We start from the raw sequence: 20,011 nt of genomic DNA on the forward strand, positions 1-20,011 counted from the left end.
GTTTCCAATGTGAAATTACTGAACATGGACTTGGCAGAAAAAGTTAACTTTGGGGAGCCAGTATGAGCTGGGTCTAGGGCACCGCTGGTTGTATGTTATGATTCATGCTATCAAATTCTTTAATTTTAAATAGAAACACCTTCTATACAATAGATTATAATAGTCTAATTGTAACAACTGATTGAGATATGATAGCTATAATACAAATGCCAAACAGATACCAACCCAAAATTGAAATGTATCCAAAGGGACAGTGGTTTATCTCCTAAATCTCATTAAATATAGTGTATACAATGTAATCATATATATATCATTGAATATATTTGTATATTGATTCAATAATTTATGTATACAAAATCTAAACACAAAGCATTTATTTTAAAAAGGTAAAAATGAAACTTAAAATTGTTTGTATTTGTGGTATATAAGAATGTCTTCTCGTTACTTTCAGAGGAGTATGGAATGTCCCATACATGGCTAATGTGTACTTAATTAAAGGAAAGACACTCCGATCAGAGATGAATGAAAGGAACTATTTTGTTCGTGATAAATTGGATCCTGATATGGCTCTTTGCCGAAATGCTAGAGAAATGGTAAGATATGCAGTGATGGCTTGCTTGAATGTTCTTATAAGATGGCTTGCTTTACCAGTTGGTGTGTCACTGTGTTTTGATGCCCTTTGTCTTGCTAATTTGTAAGTACTAGCCAATTTTTTTGGTTCTGTGTTAAAAATTTGGGAGCAATTTTGGAGATAATTTAACATTTACTTATAGAAATGGTATGAAAAATGTTAGTTTTGGTGCTCAGGCTAATTCATAGGCAACAGAGTTGGATTTCAGTAATAAAGATGTATTTGTTACAAATCAGCTTTGCTGTTTTAAGAATACATCTTTAATTTGAAATTCTATAGTGAAAACTTGACCTAATTAAAATTAATTAGATAAGCTTCGATGAAACAATATTTCCAGATTTAAGAATATTTTTGTTCTAAAATTAATGTCCACATTTTCTCTAACTAGGTAAAATTTTAAAATTATTATTAACTTCACATTCTTAAAAAGCAGGATTATTACCACCAAACCAGTAGAAGGGTTGAGATACATAGTGTATTTACTCTAAGTAAAATACTAATGATACTTCGCTGCACTACAAATATACTTTTATTATAAAACTTAAAATGACTAGAAAATAATTTTTCAAAATGCATAAATATGGTTTAGAATATATTGATATGATTTTTGGTTTTAGAAATGATGGGGCTATTTTATTTCCGATTTCCAAATTTATATAAGCAATTGTGATTTGATGAAAAATCAGAAAAGTTGGCAAGTATTTCTTCTTAGTTTAACAAAGCATGTATTGTTTGAATATGTTTGTTTTCTCTACAAACCTATGTGCATTATTATTGAATATCCTCAGTACTTGTGATTGTATTTTGTGCTCATGTTTGGCTAATTTGACTCAACAGCGCATCATGGAATGGCCTCTCTTACTCATTTTTTCCATTGTCTTATGTGTCTAATGAAAGTTCTGCTAAGGAATGAGCTTAGACTTATGTTTGACCCCACCACACCTCCCAAAAAGAAAAGAAAAGAAGGGCTGAAAGAGCTGGAGATGTTTCTTTGTGTGCGCTATAAGCTTTGCTTGTTCTGCATGTTGTCTATGAAGGACATTTCAGAATGTTAGCTTTTGATCAACAGCTGCTATTATTTTTATTTACCAAAGAATACCTGAGAGAGCGGGTGTACAGATCAACTTACCCAATGCTTCTCTTCATTTTAGACTTTACAAAGGGAAAAAGACTCCCCTACTCCGGAAACATTCCAAATGCTCAGCCCCCCAAAGGTGTTATTTTTACTTATTTTATTTATTTTTGTTTATTTAATATTTGATATAGTATATTGCCTAGTAGTAAAGTTTCTTTAAGGGCCTTATTTGCATTTTGCTTGGTAAAATGTTGATATTCATCAGTCATCTGTGTATGTGTGTGCATGTTTTGTGTGACTTGGGCATGGGTCTTGTGCGATAGTCAACTCTTGGTTCTTTGAGCTGATTTATATTTTATGGTTGACAGGTGAGAAAGTTAAACCTAAGCCCCTTTCATTCTTTTTTTAGGTTTTTATTTCTTTTTAAAGGGAGAGAAGAGGATAGAAGTAGGTATAAAATAGAATTTGATTACAGTAAGGTTTAGGTGCACCTTACTGAGTTATTAATCACTAACTCTTTTACTATTAAAACAGGTCCAAAAAGAAACAACATTACCTCGTGGTGTTTTCCACATTTGTCTGGTTTGGGGCAAGAATATGAGACTGGTTTTATCTGCCTTTATAATGTATGACTCATTTGCATGTTAGCCTTTAAACATTAGAAAAAGGAATGAAACAGACTGGTGAAATACGACTGGCAGTGAATTCTTGATTAAAAATGTGGTGCTTTCTTTGAAAGAGAAAGAAGCCAAAAGAGGTATAATTCATTGCACTGTGTCTCAAAAATATTTCTGCTTTCAAACAGGAATTTTTTTCCCCAATGTCTACATCTAGGATCAATGAGAAAGGGACAAAAACAGTCCATTCTTCTTTTTTTCAGTTGAGTGTCAGTGCTATCTACTAGTTTTGTGTGGTGTCTGAATTCATAATCAAAATTTGAGTTTTTTATTTTAAACTATGCACATTTTATATGAACACTAAAAATGCATGTTCATAAATGAAATATAAAAATTGAAATTAATATCTTCTATATATTTTTCCTATGATAAAATTTACTTTTGTACCTACCTCTAAGATTAATACTGTTATTTTCTGGCATATAGGGTGTATTTATGTACATTTCTAATAGACATGAATTTGGAAGGCTATTATCCACTGCTAATTACAATACTTCTCATTATAACAATGACCTCTGGCAGATTTTTGAAAATCCTGTGGTATGTATTTCATACTCAACTTTATTATTTTTCTATAACTGTAAGTGGTTATAAATCAGTTGGTTAATAATATGAAATATGGTTAGAGGCTTTTAAAAATGACATAAGGTGAAATGCACATCAAAACCACAATGAGATACTGTCTCACACCAGTCAGAGTGGCTATTATTAAAAAGTCAAAAACAACAGATATGGGTGAGGCTATGGAGAAAAGGGAATGCTTATACATTGTTGGTCAGAATGTAAATTAGTTTAGCAATTTGGAAAGCAGTTTGAAGATTTCTCAAAGATCTTGAAACAGAGCTACCATTTGACCCAGCAATTCCATTACTGGGTTTATAGCCAAAAGAAAGTAAGTCATTTGACCAAAAAGACACATGAACCTGTATCTGTTCATTGCAGCACTATTCACAGTAGCAAAGACATGGACTCAAACTAGGTGTTCATTAATGGTGGATTGGATAAAGAAAATGTGTTACATACACACCATAGAATACTATACAGCCATAAAAAAGAACAATATTATGTCATTTTCAGCAACATGGAGAGAGCTGGAGGCCATTACCCTAAGTGAATTAATGGAACAGAAAACCAAATACTGCATGTTCTCACTTATGAGTGGGAGCCAAACATTGGGTACTTGTGAACATAAATATAGGAACAATAGACCCTGGGGATCACTATAGAGGAGTGAGGGAGTAGGGAAGGGGACAAGGGTTGAAAAACCAACTAATGGGTACTGTGCCCACTACCTTGGTGATGAGATCAGTCATACCCTAAACCTTAGCATCATGCATTATACACTTGTAACAAACCTGCAAGTATACTCCCTGAATCCAAAAGCTGAAATTGTTTTTAAAAAGTAAATAAAAAGAAAAAAATAAAAATGACATAATTAATTGTATTTCATGATCTATAGAGTAGATCTAAACTTGACCAATAACTTTTTTTTATTAAGACACTTATTAGGTTTGGGGAAGGGAATTATCAGTTTGTTCTCTTCCAATATTCTAATATTTTTGTTTTGCAAATTCAAAAGCACCATCCAGTTTTAATCATAATTTTAGAAACATGTTTACAAATAGCTCACATATTATAATAGTTTGATTTTTTTAGAAGAAAATTCAAGAATTTTGTTTAGGAAAATACTTTTTTTAAAATTATTTTTTGACAGTTTTGTGAATGTACATCAAAGATAGCCAGAGAGAATTACAGAGAAAGCTGATTCAGCATATGAAGAGTCTTAACTTGAAGAAACAATTTCCTTTTAAAATCTGTTTTCTTCTTCTTTTTTTTTTTTTTTTAACATTTGAATGGTACAGTAATTAGCTCCTTTTGTGTTTTACAGGGACATCTTCTTTTTAGGCAAGTGGCACACTTATTCAAGGGAAAATGCTCTCTTCAACAATCAAACCTGTAACACTGCTGTAATGATTTTCCTCTTGCCAATAGTAAAAGTTTTAAATTGCAGACTCAATCCACCTGATGAGAATTGTCCTTTATTTTGTAGGAATAGTTGAGATATGGGGATAGTAAATGTAGTAGTCTCTGAATATTCTAAATAGGAAAATAATATCTTTTGACATTTTGTTATTTTAAAAGTACTTTTGTTCCATTTTAGCCACATACCTTCCTCTTTCACAGAAGTAAAGTTGAAAAGAGGTGTTTTCTAGTCGTGAGGGTAGAATTCCATATTTCACTTCACCATTGAATCTCTTGGTGTCTTGAGGGATAGAATTATTTGATTTCTTGGGTGACATTAGGTTCCTGGTAAGATATCCTGAATTATACCCTGAATTGTAGATATTTGTGTAAGAATTCAAGTCTTTGGAAAGTAAGCAATGAAAATATAAGAACTGAGTAGGAACAACTTTTCTTTCCATGGCTTGCTTTCTTCTCTGTTAAATCAGCCTGATTAATATGCCTCGTGAGGGATACCCCATAGCAAAATGCTTATTGATTATCCCATTATCAGAATTTCTAAGAAATTAATAAAGTCACAGTTTACTCAATAATTTGAAAGGTGATCTAAAATGAAATGTTAATACTAATGCCCTAAAATGAAATCTTAGGGGATTTTTTTTTTTACTTTAACTTGAAGAAAAATCAGTATTGATGCACAGGAAAAATGCTATAGGTAAAAATTCTTAAATCTTATGGATGACTATTGAATTTCTTCCCATAGTTTAGAATCAGAAAGCTAATTAATATTAGAGGGAATAATGAGATAATATAGAAATCTGATCCATATATACTATATAAACATGAAATTTATTAAAATTTTGAAGATACCTTTGTTTCCTCCACATAAAAAATGTTTGAGTTACATATAAATAGATATGCAAAACCAGTGACATAAATTATGTTATGAATATTCAGCCCCTAAAATCTAGCCTCAAAAGATGTATTTAAGGCAAATATCTTTTGAAACATCTTTTGACTGGAATTATTTTGAGTCTGTGTCTCACTTCTTCCCTGCTGGCTCTCTGTATTTGCACTTTGTAAAGAGAAAATTAATGATTTCTAGAAATATTCTAAATTTCAGAAGAGATCTTTTTGGATATTTATATCACTCCATATATTAATATTTATATCACTCCATATATTAATATATTAATATTTTAATAAATATCCATATTTGAATAAAGAACTTAACCCAATAAAATAATTCTTTAGCTTTTGTTGAAAAAAGTTTAGGTATCTTTGTGTGTGGATTTTATGCCAGAGATTGGTCAAAAAGAATCAAATTCATGGATTAGAATAAAGAGAAACCATTTTTCAATATAGAGCCCTAACCCTTAATTTTAGTAACTGAAAGAAGTGAAAGTGCTAGTAAACTCATGATTATTCCTAATAACTGAAGTGAAGGCAGTAATTTTAAAAATTCATTTAAAAATTTAGAATAATTCTAAATTATTATTTAAATCAAATTTAGAATAATTTACTATAGACATATAAGACAGACCCTAGTTAATTAATTCACTAATTCATTTTTACAAATATTTGTTGGTAGAATTTTGCTCCTTGTCTTTTACCTTTAAGCACATATTTATTTACCTACTCTGTGTATATATTAAAATACTGATGGTCCCCAACTTATGGTGGCTTTACTTAGGAATTTTCAACTTTATGATGGATTTATCAGGGTACTGTGTGTTTTTAACCTCCCATGGGTTTATTGGGACATAACCCCATCGTGAGTCAAAGAGCATCTGTAAAATGTGTAAATCTGTTCACCGTAAGATTACTTAAGTTTTAAAATCCTGAGGTACAATATTTCATAAATAAAAATTTTGTATTTCATAGAATGACATAAGCATATTCAGAACCAGGCAAAGATTAAGCTATATACTGTGGTTTCTGAAAATTACTATTTTGTCCACTATACATAATCATTTATAAGTTGAATAATTTCTAAAATGCATATGCTTTATACTTTTCAGTGAAGTATTTATAAAGATATTTGTTTTAATATGTACTTCTTTTTATAGGACTGGAAGGAAAAGTATATAAACCGTGATTATTCAAAGATTTTCACTGAAAATATAGTTGAACAGGTTTGTATTAATGATTACAAAGTATAGAAAATTTTGCTGTTATTTTCCAGAAGAAATATTATTAATACAATACTACTTTCACAGAAGATGTGAAAGTGGAGAAACTACCTTTTAGCTAAAATTTATATGACTCAATTACTGATTAAATAGCCTTAAGGAACATACAGTTGTAAAATGTAGAACATAGAAATTAACATTTTAAAAGCATGCCTTTTTAAAAAGCGTGCTCCTATGTGTCATAGCTTTCTGAAACCACTAAAAATAGGAACTGTTGACAGATCTCTGATGTAGAACTCTTGGAGTGAAAGCTTATCTTTGGAAGAAACTGGGCTCTCTTTCTGAAAGAGTCTTTTCTCAGAGACATCTTCGAAACATGAATTCTCTTTTAGCTTAGTGTTCAAAACTATTGTTAATACCTAATTTTTGAGAATGTAAGATGTCATCAATTCTGAGGTGCACCATTATTTATGTACCATGAGAAAAAAAATACTGTCAATAAACCATGACAGAAAACTATGTTTCCTAGTCATACAGGATTTTTTATTTTACACATATTAAAATAACTATTTTAGGATATTAAGACACAGAAGTTATTTTGTCTAACGATGATGCATATTTTATAGCCCTGTCCAGATGTCTTTTGGTTCCCCATATTTTCTGAAAAAGCCTGTGATGAATTGGTAGAAGAAATGGAACATTATGGCAAATGGTCTGGGGGAAAACATCATGTAAGTTGTAATTTCACACTAAGAACTAAAATGTATGTGGGGGCTAAGTAGATACTCAGAGAATTCGGAGGGGTTAGATACTTTTTCTCATATGTCTCTGAGTTCTAGACTTAGATAAATTGGCTAGCCAAGGCTCTGATTTCAGTCTACTTCTCCCACCAACCAGTTTTTTAACACTTAAGTAATTTCATCAGTTTGGGCGGGTTTCTCATTTATGCATGTAATTACACTGGATGTTCCCTAAGGGTCTGTGTCCTCAGGCCAGAGTTTGTTAGGTAACACATGTCTTTACAGAGTGATATCACTCTTTTCCAAGGCCACTTTTTATTCCTTGCATTTTCAGTGAGCTGTGGTGAAAATTCTAAGGCAAATGTTATCTGGCTGTCAAAACTGTGTTGTTGTGTGTAAAGATAGGAAGGAGGGATCTGAGTTCCTTAGGTGTAATTCAGTTTTGCATTTGCATTCAGTGTCAAAGACTTGGCAGGAAATACTACTGCCAGTGGTTAGATCTGTTTCTTTTCCTTTGGGAACAGACATGCCATTTTAGCAGAATACTCTAGAATATTACTGCCTCTGCACAGTTTTGTCCCCCAGGTAATGAGCTGATAAGGGAGAGGAAAGCTTAAAGTATAAGGAAGAACTTCAGTCAGTAGGTGGTGAAATAATGAAAAGCAATCGTTCAAAAACTTTTGAGTGTTACAAATAGAAGTGAGGAAGGGCGGGGAAAGCTTGTTTTCGGTGTTTGGTAATACAGAAAGCAGATATGCCAAGTGTATGCTCATCAAGCAGCTAAGACTGCCTAAAGGGTCACTGTAAAAAAAGACTCATTTTTAAGAGGGGATGTGAGGGCTTAGGAAGTCAATTTTATTTACTTTATAGTTAAACTTCCCATATACATTTAAGAAGTAGGAAAGGAGACTACTGACCTTACATTACTTTGTTTCGTCATTGTATCATTGACAAAGCTGTTACTTAAGTTATTTTGATAATTTTACAGTTAAAGCAGATGATATACCACATTGGAACAACTGTTATTTTTATTGTCTATTATGATCTGTGGTTGAAAAAAATACTATAATATAAATGGGAATTGCACGTGGAGTACAGCTTATTATGTCATTAATGTTGTTTCTAGGATAGCCGTATATCTGGTGGTTATGAAAATGTCCCAACTGATGATATCCACATGAAGCAAGTTGATCTGGAGAATGTATGGCTTCATTTTATCCGGGAGTTCATTGCACCAGTTACACTGAAGGTCTTTGCAGGCTATTATACGAAGGTAGTTATCCTCCCACCCCTCCAGCCTATTTCTTACCCATTTTTACACAGGTGTTCTTTTTAATGTTTTTATTAATAAGCAAATCCACTGGCTTACTTTGCTTTTTCAGGGATTTGCGCTACTGAATTTTGTAGTAAAATACTCCCCTGAAAGACAGCGTTCTCTTCGTCCTCATCATGATGCTTCTACATTTACCATAAACATTGCACTTAATAACGTGGGAGAAGACTTTCAGGTAATTATGACTCTTGTGTTTTTAGATTTTTCAAAAGAAATATATCATTATGAAAAGGACTTTGCCTTAGGCCTTAGTTTCTTTTTTAAATTTTGCTCAAATGACATAATTTGAATTTTGCTACTGGTTAAATATAATCTGATGTATTTCTTCATTTTAACTTTTTTAGGGAGGTGGTTGCAAATTTCTAAGGTACAATTGCTCTATTGAGTCACCACGAAAAGGCTGGAGCTTCATGCATCCTGGGAGACTCACACACTTGCATGAAGGACTTCCTGTTAAAAATGGAACAAGATACATTGCAGTGTCATTTATAGATCCCTAAGTTATTTACTTTTCATTGAATCGAAATTTATTTTGGATGAATGACTGGCAGGAACACGTCTTTGAAGTTGTGGCTGAGAAGATGAGAGGAATATTTAAATAACGTCAACAGAACAACTTCACTTTGGGCCAAACATTTGAAAAACTTTTTATGAAAAATTGTTTGATATTTCTTAATGTCTGCTCTGAGCCTTAAAACACAGATTGAAGAAGAAAAGAAAGAAAAAAACTTAATATTTATTTCTATGCTTTGTTGCCTCTGAGAATAATGACAGTTTATGAATTTGTGTTTCAAATTGATAAAATATTTAGGTACAAATGGCAAGACTAATAATATTTTCTTATTTAAAAAAAGCATGGGAAGATTTTTATTTATCAAAATGTAGAGGAAATGTAGACAAAATGGATATAAATTACCATGTTTTAAAACCTTGAAAATCAGATTCTAACTAGATTTGTATGCAACTAAGTATTTTTCTGAACACCTATGCAGGTCTTATTTACGGTAGTTACAAAGGGAACACACAAAAAATTACACAATGTTTTCCTCAAGAAAATTAGTACAAAACACAACCGAGGAGCATATACAGTTGAAAACATTTTTGTTTTGATTGTAAGGCAGATTATTTTATATTTGTATTAAAAATCAAACCCTACGTTTCTTTCAGATGAATCTTCCAAAGTGGATTATATTAAGCAGGTATTAGATTTAGGAAAACCTTTCCATTTCTGAAAGTATTATCAAGTGTCAAGATCAGCAAGTGTCCTTAAGTCAAACAGATTTTTTTTTTTTTTTGCTTTGTTTCCTTTTTTAGAAAGTTCTAGAAAATAGTGAGGAAAACGAAAAATTTCATTGAGATGAGTAGTGCATTTAATTATTTTTTAAAAAAACTTTTTAAGTACTTGAATTTTATATCAGGAAAACAAAGTTGTTGAGCCTTGCTTCTTCCCTTTTGCCCTTTGTCTCTCCCCTTATTCTTTTTTTTGGGGGGAGGATTACTTGCTTTTTTATCTTCCTAGCATAATTTCCATTTTATTCTTCTGAGTGTCTATGTTAACTTCCCTCTATCCCACTTATAAAAAAATTCTCCAACAAAAATATTTGTTGACTTGATGTTTTATCATTTCTCTAAGTAAGGTTGAAATATCCTTATTGTAGCTACTGTTTTTAATGTAAAGGTTAAACTTGAAAAGAAATTCTTAATCACGGGGCCAAAATTCATTTTCTAACACCATGTGTTAGAAAATTATAAAAAATAAAATAATTTTAGAAAGTTTTGTTGTTCTCTTTATTATTGGTGTTTATCTTCCGAAGTGAATACATGATGGAATTGTCTGAAAGAATGAAGCCTATGATTTTTCATTTTGCTTAGTAGATTTAATGATATATGAAACTATTGAATTATAAATGAAATTAGAAAATCTTCAATTTTAGGATGACTAGGGATTTGATCTAACTCGTTTTACAAGTGAGAAAATAGAAGCCAAACGTTATTCAATATAGGTTTATTTGTTTATTAATATCTTCTGGGTCTCTATTATGGGCCAGGCACTGTTCCAGGCACCAAGGATATGTTGATGAAGAAGACATTATAGTCACTGGGAGATGGACTTAAAAAGATAAGGAAGTTGAGTTCTACTCCTTTTCTCTTCTTTGGCGACACTTAATAACCAAAGAAAATTTCTACTATCCATCAACTAGGATGAGGAGACATTTTAGTAATGATTTGTGAATTATGTTACTGTACATCAGGAATGGTTTTCAAAATTTGTAACACCTGGTATGATGTAGATGCCAGCTCATCAGAACAGACTCTGGTTATAAAAGCAGATCTGTTCCTACCAGTGCAAAGCCAGCTTAGTATCTCCTCTGGTACAGTTCAAAGACATCTCCCAGGTACTAGTTATTTTCCATTTTGGTGTCCATGGGTGGTTACCTAGCGTAACTATTTCAGTCTCATGCCATGTTTTCAGAAATGGGATCCAGTTAGTCTATTGAGCACATTTTTTTTTTTGTCTTTCCTCCTATCCTACATTCCATGAAATAATATAAAATGTAGCTTTAAAAAGATGATTCATAATTAGTGAGAGAAAATTAGAAAAATTCCCATAAGTAGATTTAAAAAATTGAAAAACAGAAAACAAGTAGAATTGGAAGGATGGCGAAAAATACAGCTTGAAACGCACAGAGTAGAAGATACAGAAAGTACATCTATTGTTTGATTCATTTTATGCAATATAGCAAAGGCTTTTAAAAGAAAAAAATACACATACCCATATATATAAACAATTATCCCCTGAATAACGTGGGCGTTAGAGGCACTGATTGTAGCAGTCGAAAATCCACATGTACCTTTTGACTCCCTCAAAATTTATCAACTAATAACCTACTGTTGACTGGAAGCCTTACTGATAAACAGCTGATTAACATTTATTTTATATGTTATATGCATTATACACTGTATTGTTACACTGAGCTAGAGAAAAAGTTACTTAAAAATTATAAAGGAAGATAAAATATACTTACTATTCATTAAGTGGAAGTGGATCATCATAAAGGTTTTCATCCTTGTTGTCTTCGCGCTGAGTAGGCTGAGAAGGAAGGGGAAGAGGAAGGGTATCTCGGGTGGCAGAGACAGAAAAAACCCCCATATACATGAGCCTGCATAGTTCAAACACATGTAGTCCAAGGGCTTATTGTGTATCTCCAACAATCAGATATCTCTGACAGATGAACCTGATAAAGTCACACTATTTAGAGTATGATGCCATTTATGTTAAAAACAAACTATATGTGTGTGCATAAACCTACAGAAAATTTCCTAGAGAGGAACAACTCTGGAGAGTGGTATGAGATCATGGAGGAGTAAATGGGATTTATGCCTTTTACCTTTTACACTTGTGTTTTTGAAATATTATAGAAATATATTTGTGTATTGATTGTTTAAAGAAAAAAAGACTAGAAGGAACAGCAGACATTCACGTAACTAATTTGAATAAATGGAAGCATATGGATGTCAATAGTACCGTGTGTGCGCGCATGTGTGTGTACAAGTGTGCATGTGTGTGTATGTGTATACATACATTACCAAGGTGCTTTAAATGCTCACCGTTGTGGAATTTTTTCTAATTCTTAATGTGCATAGGAATCAATATGAATATTTTCCTTAATATAAATATTTCAATAGTAGTCCAGTGCGTTAATCTTCATTCTGCTTCATCTTTGAAAACACTAGTAATTTATCTGTATTGGTAACAACTAAGAGGTCAAATATCCTTCTATGGAATAGAAAAGTGGAAAACAATGAACATATGAGTTGAGTGGTCCATCCTCGTCACAGAATCTCTTTATATACTCACTTCTGTTTTCCTGTCTGACATATGTATGTCTCGATTTATTTGCTTTTTATGCCCTAAAGCCCATTTTACATGACATGCTGGTAACTTGTCATTCATTCAGAATTTGGAATGGTTATTCAACAGATGTCTTAAAGTTGCAGAAGAGCCCAGTAGAATTTTTAGTCATAATTGAGTCTGTGTAAATAATTCCCTCTGACTAGATGTTAACTGTTGTGGAATATTGAAGTCTTCAAGACTTCATGAAAGCAGTGTATCAAACAGAACTGTTTGTTTTGTGGTCTTTTAGAGTAGCAAGCCACAGCATTATTTAAGAATAATTATTAAGAAAAAGCCATTGGGAAGAAAAATAGGGAAATGTATAAAACTTTTTAATGCAACAAGTTTTGGATTAAAATGGAAGAGAAGTACACTAAGAAATAATGAGAAGAGAAAATTGTACATGTAGAAATGCTTTAAAAATGTGAAGTACTGCATAATTACATTATTTTGATAAAAAATTAGAATGATTGGGAAGGTAAGTAAACAGGCTAGGGATTTGTGAACTTTATAAGTCTCAAATCTTTCCAATAGCATTTAAAAACTTAACATCACTGTTCATCAGAGAAATGCCAATCAAAACTACAATGAGATATTATCTCACCCTAATTAGAATGTCTTATATTCAAAAGACAGGCGATAACAAATGCTTGAGAGGATGCGGAGAAAAGGGACCCCTCACACACTGCTGTTGAGAATGTGATTAATTACAACCACTATGGAGTACAGTTTGGAGGTTCCTCAAAAAAACTAAAAATGGAGCTGCCATGTGATACAGCAATTCCAGTGCTTGGTATATACCAAGAAGGAAAAGAAATCAGTTTACTGAAGCAATATCTGCACTCCTGTGTTTATCGCAGCGCTGTTCACAATAGGTAAGATTTGGAGACAGCCTAAATGTCCATCAACAGATGTATGGAGATATTTTTGTTTTATTCTTAATATATTAAAATAGGTTAGGAAACATTCATTTGGAAAAGTGGTTTCATTCCTGACAGATATTATTGAAGTGGTGGTAATGTTTGTTTATTTAATAAATCAAGAGACAATTGATGAGTTTAGCATGCTATTCTATCTTCACTGAAATTTGGTTGACTCAAAATCTGAATACTCTCTTTTGAAAATTAGAAATTTCTGCCTGTTTAAAAATACAAAACACAAATAATCAACTGAAAGAATTATTTTAGAAGATATAATGGGTGATCCTGAAGTCAATATTAGATAACAAAATAAGGGATGGAGAAGGAGAAAAAAAATGTACATTTTGTAATGATTAACGAATTAGTCTGATTAATTACAAGATAATTTTGAAAGACATTATTTTAACACTGGTTTAAAGTCACTAAATCTGTTTGGGATCGTGATGTGAAATGACAGAATAATTCTGCATCTACTGAAGACAATTTTATATATGATGAAGCTCAATAACTGCTAAGTGAGAACTGGACAAATTAAATGATAGTTTTCTTCTGATAATTAATGTTTGGATAATTGATTAATTTTAAATAGTGCATATTTGCAAGATGAGATTATCCTATTTGTTTTATTAAATTATTTTCGTCTGTATTTACATAGTTTTTGTAGCTTACAAATCTTGCCAAATTGTGACATCACAGCTCCACCTTGTGGTCAAAATAGTTAGCTAACAGAACCTGAATTTGAAGCAAATGCAAGAGCTTTATAAAATCATGCTATCAAATTTTTTCCCAAAGGCTAATACTAATAAAATGATAAATATTGGATGCTTTTATTCAGGAATTATTTATATATTTTTTTAAGTATTATACAATACAACATTTTAAAAGGAAGAATTGTGACGCCTTATTCTGAAATAAGGGATAGCTAGCGTATTTCCAGTTAATACTGCTGAAGTGATTTGTTTTCTATTTTTATCTAATTTGTAAACTGCTAATCTGTGTCCAATAGAGAATATTTACTTGGATTAATAATAAAATAAGCTTAAGAGTAGTCAGATTCGACTACAACTGATAAAACAATTTGTTTAGTGTAGATAAAATTACTTAATTTACATAATATTAAAACAACAGTTCCATAGGGTCCTATTGTAAAAACAAAATTTTAAAAATTGCTGTTTGTTAGGAAAAGGTAAATCGTAATTTTTCTTTATTATCAGTACGGAACTGGTGAGTGCAACAATGAGGACAAGGGTCTTGTGGTAGTAAAATCTGGGTGATTCAGAAACTGTGAAAGTTATAATCTTTGTTTTGACTTTTTGAAGATTAACAAAATTTATTCCTGCTGAAGTTATGCACTAAAGTAGTTCTAATTTACTCCAGCTGTTGCATATTAACTTACTGACCGCACAGCCTCCTTGATCACCCTTTTCTTCCTTTGGGTCACTTAGTGTCTTGGCTGCTGGATGAAATCAAGGGGGTCTTCAGCTCATGCTAGAGTAGCATCATTGATTTTCATATGGTCTCAGACAGCTTTCCCATTGACCTATGAGTCAAGAAGAGAGGGAATTTTAAAAATATGTATTTTTGAAATGATTTTGTGCCTGTGATAGCAAGTCGACAAAGATGGTCCTCAGTGAACCATGCCTCCCAGTACTCATACCATTGTGAACCCAGGTGGGTCCTCTATAACGAATAGAATGCAGTAGAAGTGACTGCCTAATTTCCAAATTGAGTTATGAGAAGCTTTGTGGTTTTGAGCTCTTGGAACGTTTACTGTTAGGGCATTCTCTGTAGAATCCAGGTACCATGCTGTGCCCCTGCCACATGGCAAGGCCATGTGCAAGCACTCTGGCCAACAGCTGAAACCAAGCTCCTGCATCACTTCTACCACATGAGTGAATTATTTGGACATCAGTCCCAGACAAATCCCAGTTCAGATGAATATAGCTCCTGTCAACATCTGCCTGCAACCACATGTGAGACCCCTCAGCCAAGAAACACCCAGCTGAGCTAAGCAAACCCATACAGAACTATAAAAGATGATAATTTATTGAGTCACTAAGTTTCCACATGGTTTGTTACACAGAAATGGATAACTGAAACAGGATTAATTGCCTATAGTGTATCTCTAATAGGCTTTCCTTCTCAGAGCACTTTGCATACTGGATTGTTTACTTACCTTTCATTCTCCTCAATAGGGCCATGGGCTCCTTGAGGGCAACGACTGGGTCTTATTCCATCTTTTCAGTTTTAGCATGCAGTCTGGCATATAGTAGGTACTTGTGTGTTAACTGGAAGTTGGTTTTATGTCTGAAATTTTATTGTATTTGAATCAAAATGATCCCTGAGGGGGAATAGGTGTTTTGAATTTAAGAGGTAGCCAAAAAATAAAGCTATGTGTACTGTAGTTGTGTGAAGTAAAGATGTGTGAAATATTGTACAGTTTGTCCCTGAATAAAGGAATATGTAGGTGGCCTCAAGTTGGATACAGTGATGCACTAAGACAGTATAAAAGGAAACTGCTATCACTGTTATCCTCAGCATTCTGGGCTAAAGGACTGAGAGAGGGAGGGTTTAGTTTATGAGTAATTTGCTTAGTATGTGCTTACTATGTGTATTTGTATTAAACATTCAGTAAGTGTTATGTGAAGACAGTGGATTTTCAAATGCCAAGGAAAGTGTAGCTTTGATATGTACTGACTCTGGAACTAGTGTTGTTACCCCAGTTACAGATTCGATTGCCCATTGGGTGTGGCCTCTCTTGGTTTTGACCAAATGTCATTTTAACATCTATCCAGTCTGGTCTTACAAATGTGATAAATAATAGAATGAAAAATTTATAATTTCAGAATTATGGACCTGTAGGACTCTGTTCAAAATATGAACTATTTAGGAAAGTTATAACTGGGATGATATGAGAAAAAATCGAACTTACAACCTCTCTTGAGGTTCTCGTGAAGTCCTATTTTTTAATCAATATGGAGGAGCTGTTTTTAAAATTGGTAAGTGAATTGCCCAATCTGAGATATTTAAAAGGTACCAAAGAGCAAATTTAAGTGCATAAAGTAATAAGAATTAAGAGGGAGCAATGAGATTCAGGAGTTATGATTAATTATATTTCAAGTAGGTATGTGGAGAATGAACATAAACACACATCTAACTTGCCATCTAACTTGCCATTGATTAGAGGAGTTTCATCTAATTTGGGACATTTATTTTGACATTAAATTTTCTAATCTATTATTTTTGGACAGAATATCATCTACACTGTATTCTAGACAGTTTCATCCTCCAATAGATTTTCTTGCAAATTTTTAATCCAATGTTACAGTATTTTTTTAAGTTCTAAAATGAAGACAGAACAAGAATTACAGAACATGTACTTGTCTGTATGACATAATTAATTTGTGTCCTCTCTCAGATGCTTGTAGCTCTGAATCTTAATCTTCATTGATGGTTTACTTTTGTGACAGTTACATGTATAGCTAGCTGAATATATACATGGGCTTCCCAGATTTCCTACGCACCAATAGTTACGTGGGATTATGGAACTGCTTTTGGCCAGTGGCCAATGAATGGAAGTTATGTGGATTACTTGCAAAGCCACACATTTATAAGCCCATTTTAGAGACCTTGAAGCATATGTATTGAGATGCCTGGATCTCTGAATCACTATTTGGAAGTAAGTTGTCCTTAATAGGTGCCAGGACCACAACAGATTTATGCGAGAGAGAAATGAAGTTTCCTATGTTAAGCCACTGAAGTTTCAAGGCTTGCAAGACCGCTTATTTTAATCTGACTAAAACAACAATCACATGTGTGAGAAAAAGATACACACTTTATTAGGAGAAGATGAATTTAGGTTTGTGTTGATTTACAAATAATAAAAATCTAGAGTTATCTTAGGATTTTGTGATTTAATTTGTGTCATCTAACAATAGAATCTGAGGACTGGAAGTAGTGTTAAAAGCTATATAGTCCAAGGTCTGTCCTACCTCTACCCTAAACAAATCATCTTTCAAGCTTTCCTGGTTGTTGATCACCCAGGTTTACTTGAAAACTTCATTTAGTGAATGCTTATGGGTATCTGTTATAAGCCCATCAATGTACCTGAAATTACAAACATGATTTAGATATCAACCCTGCATTACAATCTGGTGACAGGCAGTTTACTGCATTCTAACACAGAAACAGCAAAGCTTTTTTCATAACTGTAATGAAGACTGTCTTTTGTAACTTCTTTGTAAAGTTTGTATGGGTACACTTGGAAATTATATGAAAAACCTAATACCTTTTAATATGGGTTTATAAAATATTTAACAGCAGTAATCACAACAGTTGCCTCCCACCTACCACCCCTCTATGCCTCACCTTGTTACCTTTTCCACATTTAAAAATACCAGATTCTTCACTAGTCTTTGTCTGACCACCCTCACTGCTCCTCCCAGCTGACTGGCTTGCTGATTTTACAAAGTCCTAGTATCAGTATCACTCTCCTCTGCATTTGGAATGGTTTATCAACATAGCTGTGGAAGGGTGGTCTCTGCATTTGGAATGGTTTATCAACATAGCTGTGGAAGGGTGGTGGCCAGATCTGAACTTAATATGCCAGGTAGTACTAGGTATAAGTGGTATAGAAGCAAAGAGAAGACTCATTTATATTTTGTGTTTTTGTTAATAAAATTAAGTATCAAATTACTTTTGGTGAGGGATGGGCAACTGTATTGTACTGCTGATAATTTGCAGTCAGGAACAATTTTGTTTTCCTTCTCATAAAAACACTGTTAAGTCATGACTTCAGTTTATAGTACTTACTTTCACATTTTTCTTGGGCCAAGAATAGAATGCTATTAAATTAAATTTTATTGTTTTTAAATTATAGTTTTAGCCTGTTTCAATCTTTGTGAAAGCTAATTCTATCACTCAACATAATTAAGTTATTCTTCTCTTGGGCTCATGCCACCCAAAATGATGAGCTAGCTTTCGACAATTGAGTCTTGGTAATTTACAAAACTGTTCAGAAAGACAAACCAAAATTCGAATGACTTGCTGTGTTCTGTATAAGTTTATAATCGAAAGTCTGATCATGGCTACCGGGTTTTTTTTTTAACTTGTTCTGTTTTTCAACAAACAATATACTTATTTGCAATTAAATGAAAATAAAGCATTGAATTCTGAAGTTTTTAGAGAACGACCTTAGAAATTTTTAGTGGTTGTCAGCCTTAGCCTCCTATTAAATTCATCTGGGAACTATTAAAAGCATTTAATGTTGTGACCCTACCTAGACCTATTAAATTCCATTCTCTGGGGTGAAGCCAGGCCATCAGTTATTTTAAAAGTTCTCCAAGTGCTTCTAATGTGCAGCACAGGTTGGGAGAATCTGATCTAGCTTAGCACTTAAAGGTTATAGTGCTACCACTACATAACACTTCTATACTGAGTTTACTGCAGTATATTAATGGAACTATCTTAAGTGGAAAATGTCTGATCAATCATTAAATAGCAATCTAAGTGAAATCTGTAACTAAAATTTCTATTTGTAAAGACAAAAAGAAAAGCCAACTTCTCTTTGAGGGTATGCTCTACCCAGAGACTTGGCTAGTGCTAAGGAGGGCGTGGTAGACTTCCCGAGGTCACACAAAGAACAAGCAGCTCATGCTTGGTTCTACCCAATAGTCTGAGTCCCCTCGGTCATTCTGTTTTAGCCTCTAAACCACAAGGACGTGATTTGAGAAATTTCATGAAGCCTCAAGGTGTTCTTTCAGGTTATTTGTACAATGGGGAAGAAAATATCTATAGTTCAACCTCTTTCCCATATTCATGACAGATCACCTGGCCTGTGCTTGAGTATTTTACAGATTGTTCATCTGTGGCTGAAAAGCTCTTATCAAAATGCTCTTACTTTTATTGAGCTGATAAAGTTGCTATCCTAACTTGTATCCATTGATTCTGGCTCTGCCTCCTGTAGGAACACAGACTATGTTGATTGTCTTTTCCCTGTGTTAGCAATGCAGATGGATTGTAATTTTCCTAAATCTGCTCTTCAAGAAAATATTTCAGGTTTTCAAAACCATATCATCATCCTGTCCTCGGTGACACCTGTTTCTCTCCTTTGTCAACATCACCTTTCACAATGTGTCACCTGGATAGCAGATCAAACAACCTGGCTATAATAGTGGTTCTGAAAGCCTCCTTTGATCTCGTCATTGTATTCTAGAAATGAAGCCCAACATTTTATCAATTTTTACCGTGGTCATACCACATTCATTTAAAAGATCAATGATTTTCAAGCCAGGCTGGACATTAAAATCACTTGGGAGAGCTTTGCAAAAATATAATGATATCCTGTTCTACCCTTGATCAATTAAATCAGAATCTGTGGGGGTAAGGCCCAGGTACAGTGATTTTTAAAAGTACTTCGATGACCTTAATATGCATCTAAGTGAGTTCTATCCTTAAATGTGGTTTCTCTCAACTTGTAGGTAAATACAATATTTTGTTGTTGTTTGAATGTAAATATCAGGCTTTTGATCTGTTCTAGTTTAATTTTCTGATAATAGTAGTCCCAGAATTTTCAAATGCAATTCTTTAAGATTGCAATAAAGTTAGAACACTTACATTACTGTTTATGTCCACAAAATGTTTAGAA

The 20,011-nt window shown here is 33.0% G+C and overlaps 1 protein-coding gene across 3 annotated transcripts in view; it reads left to right on the forward strand.

The window, feature by feature from the left end:
* PLOD2 (procollagen-lysine,2-oxoglutarate 5-dioxygenase 2) overlaps positions 1–10,324 on the forward strand; it is a 92,665-nt gene extending 82,341 nt beyond the window's left edge. Inside the window, exons 13-20 of one of the 3 annotated variants that reach the window (XM_003265353.3) lie at positions 452–593; positions 1,783–1,845; positions 2,810–2,923; positions 6,415–6,480; positions 7,104–7,208; positions 8,344–8,490; positions 8,600–8,725; positions 8,895–10,323. In XM_003265353.3, the coding sequence (XP_003265401.1) occupies positions 452–593; positions 1,783–1,845; positions 2,810–2,923; positions 6,415–6,480; positions 7,104–7,208; positions 8,344–8,490; positions 8,600–8,725; positions 8,895–9,050 (919 nt within the window). In that variant the 3' untranslated portion in view covers positions 9,051–10,323. Of the gene's footprint in view, positions 1–451; positions 594–1,782; positions 1,846–2,809; positions 2,924–6,414; positions 6,481–7,103; positions 7,209–8,343; positions 8,491–8,599; positions 8,726–8,894 lie in introns of all 3 variants that reach the window. The other 2 variants (XM_030816695.1, XM_012508568.2) reach the window with 2 other exon arrangements.
* Positions 10,325–20,011: the final 9,687 nt, after the last annotated feature.

This window comes from Nomascus leucogenys, chromosome 8 (genome assembly GCF_006542625.1).
Source record: "Nomascus leucogenys isolate Asia chromosome 8, Asia_NLE_v1, whole genome shotgun sequence".
In the NCBI taxonomy this organism is placed as follows: domain Eukaryota; kingdom Metazoa; phylum Chordata; class Mammalia; order Primates; family Hylobatidae; genus Nomascus; species Nomascus leucogenys.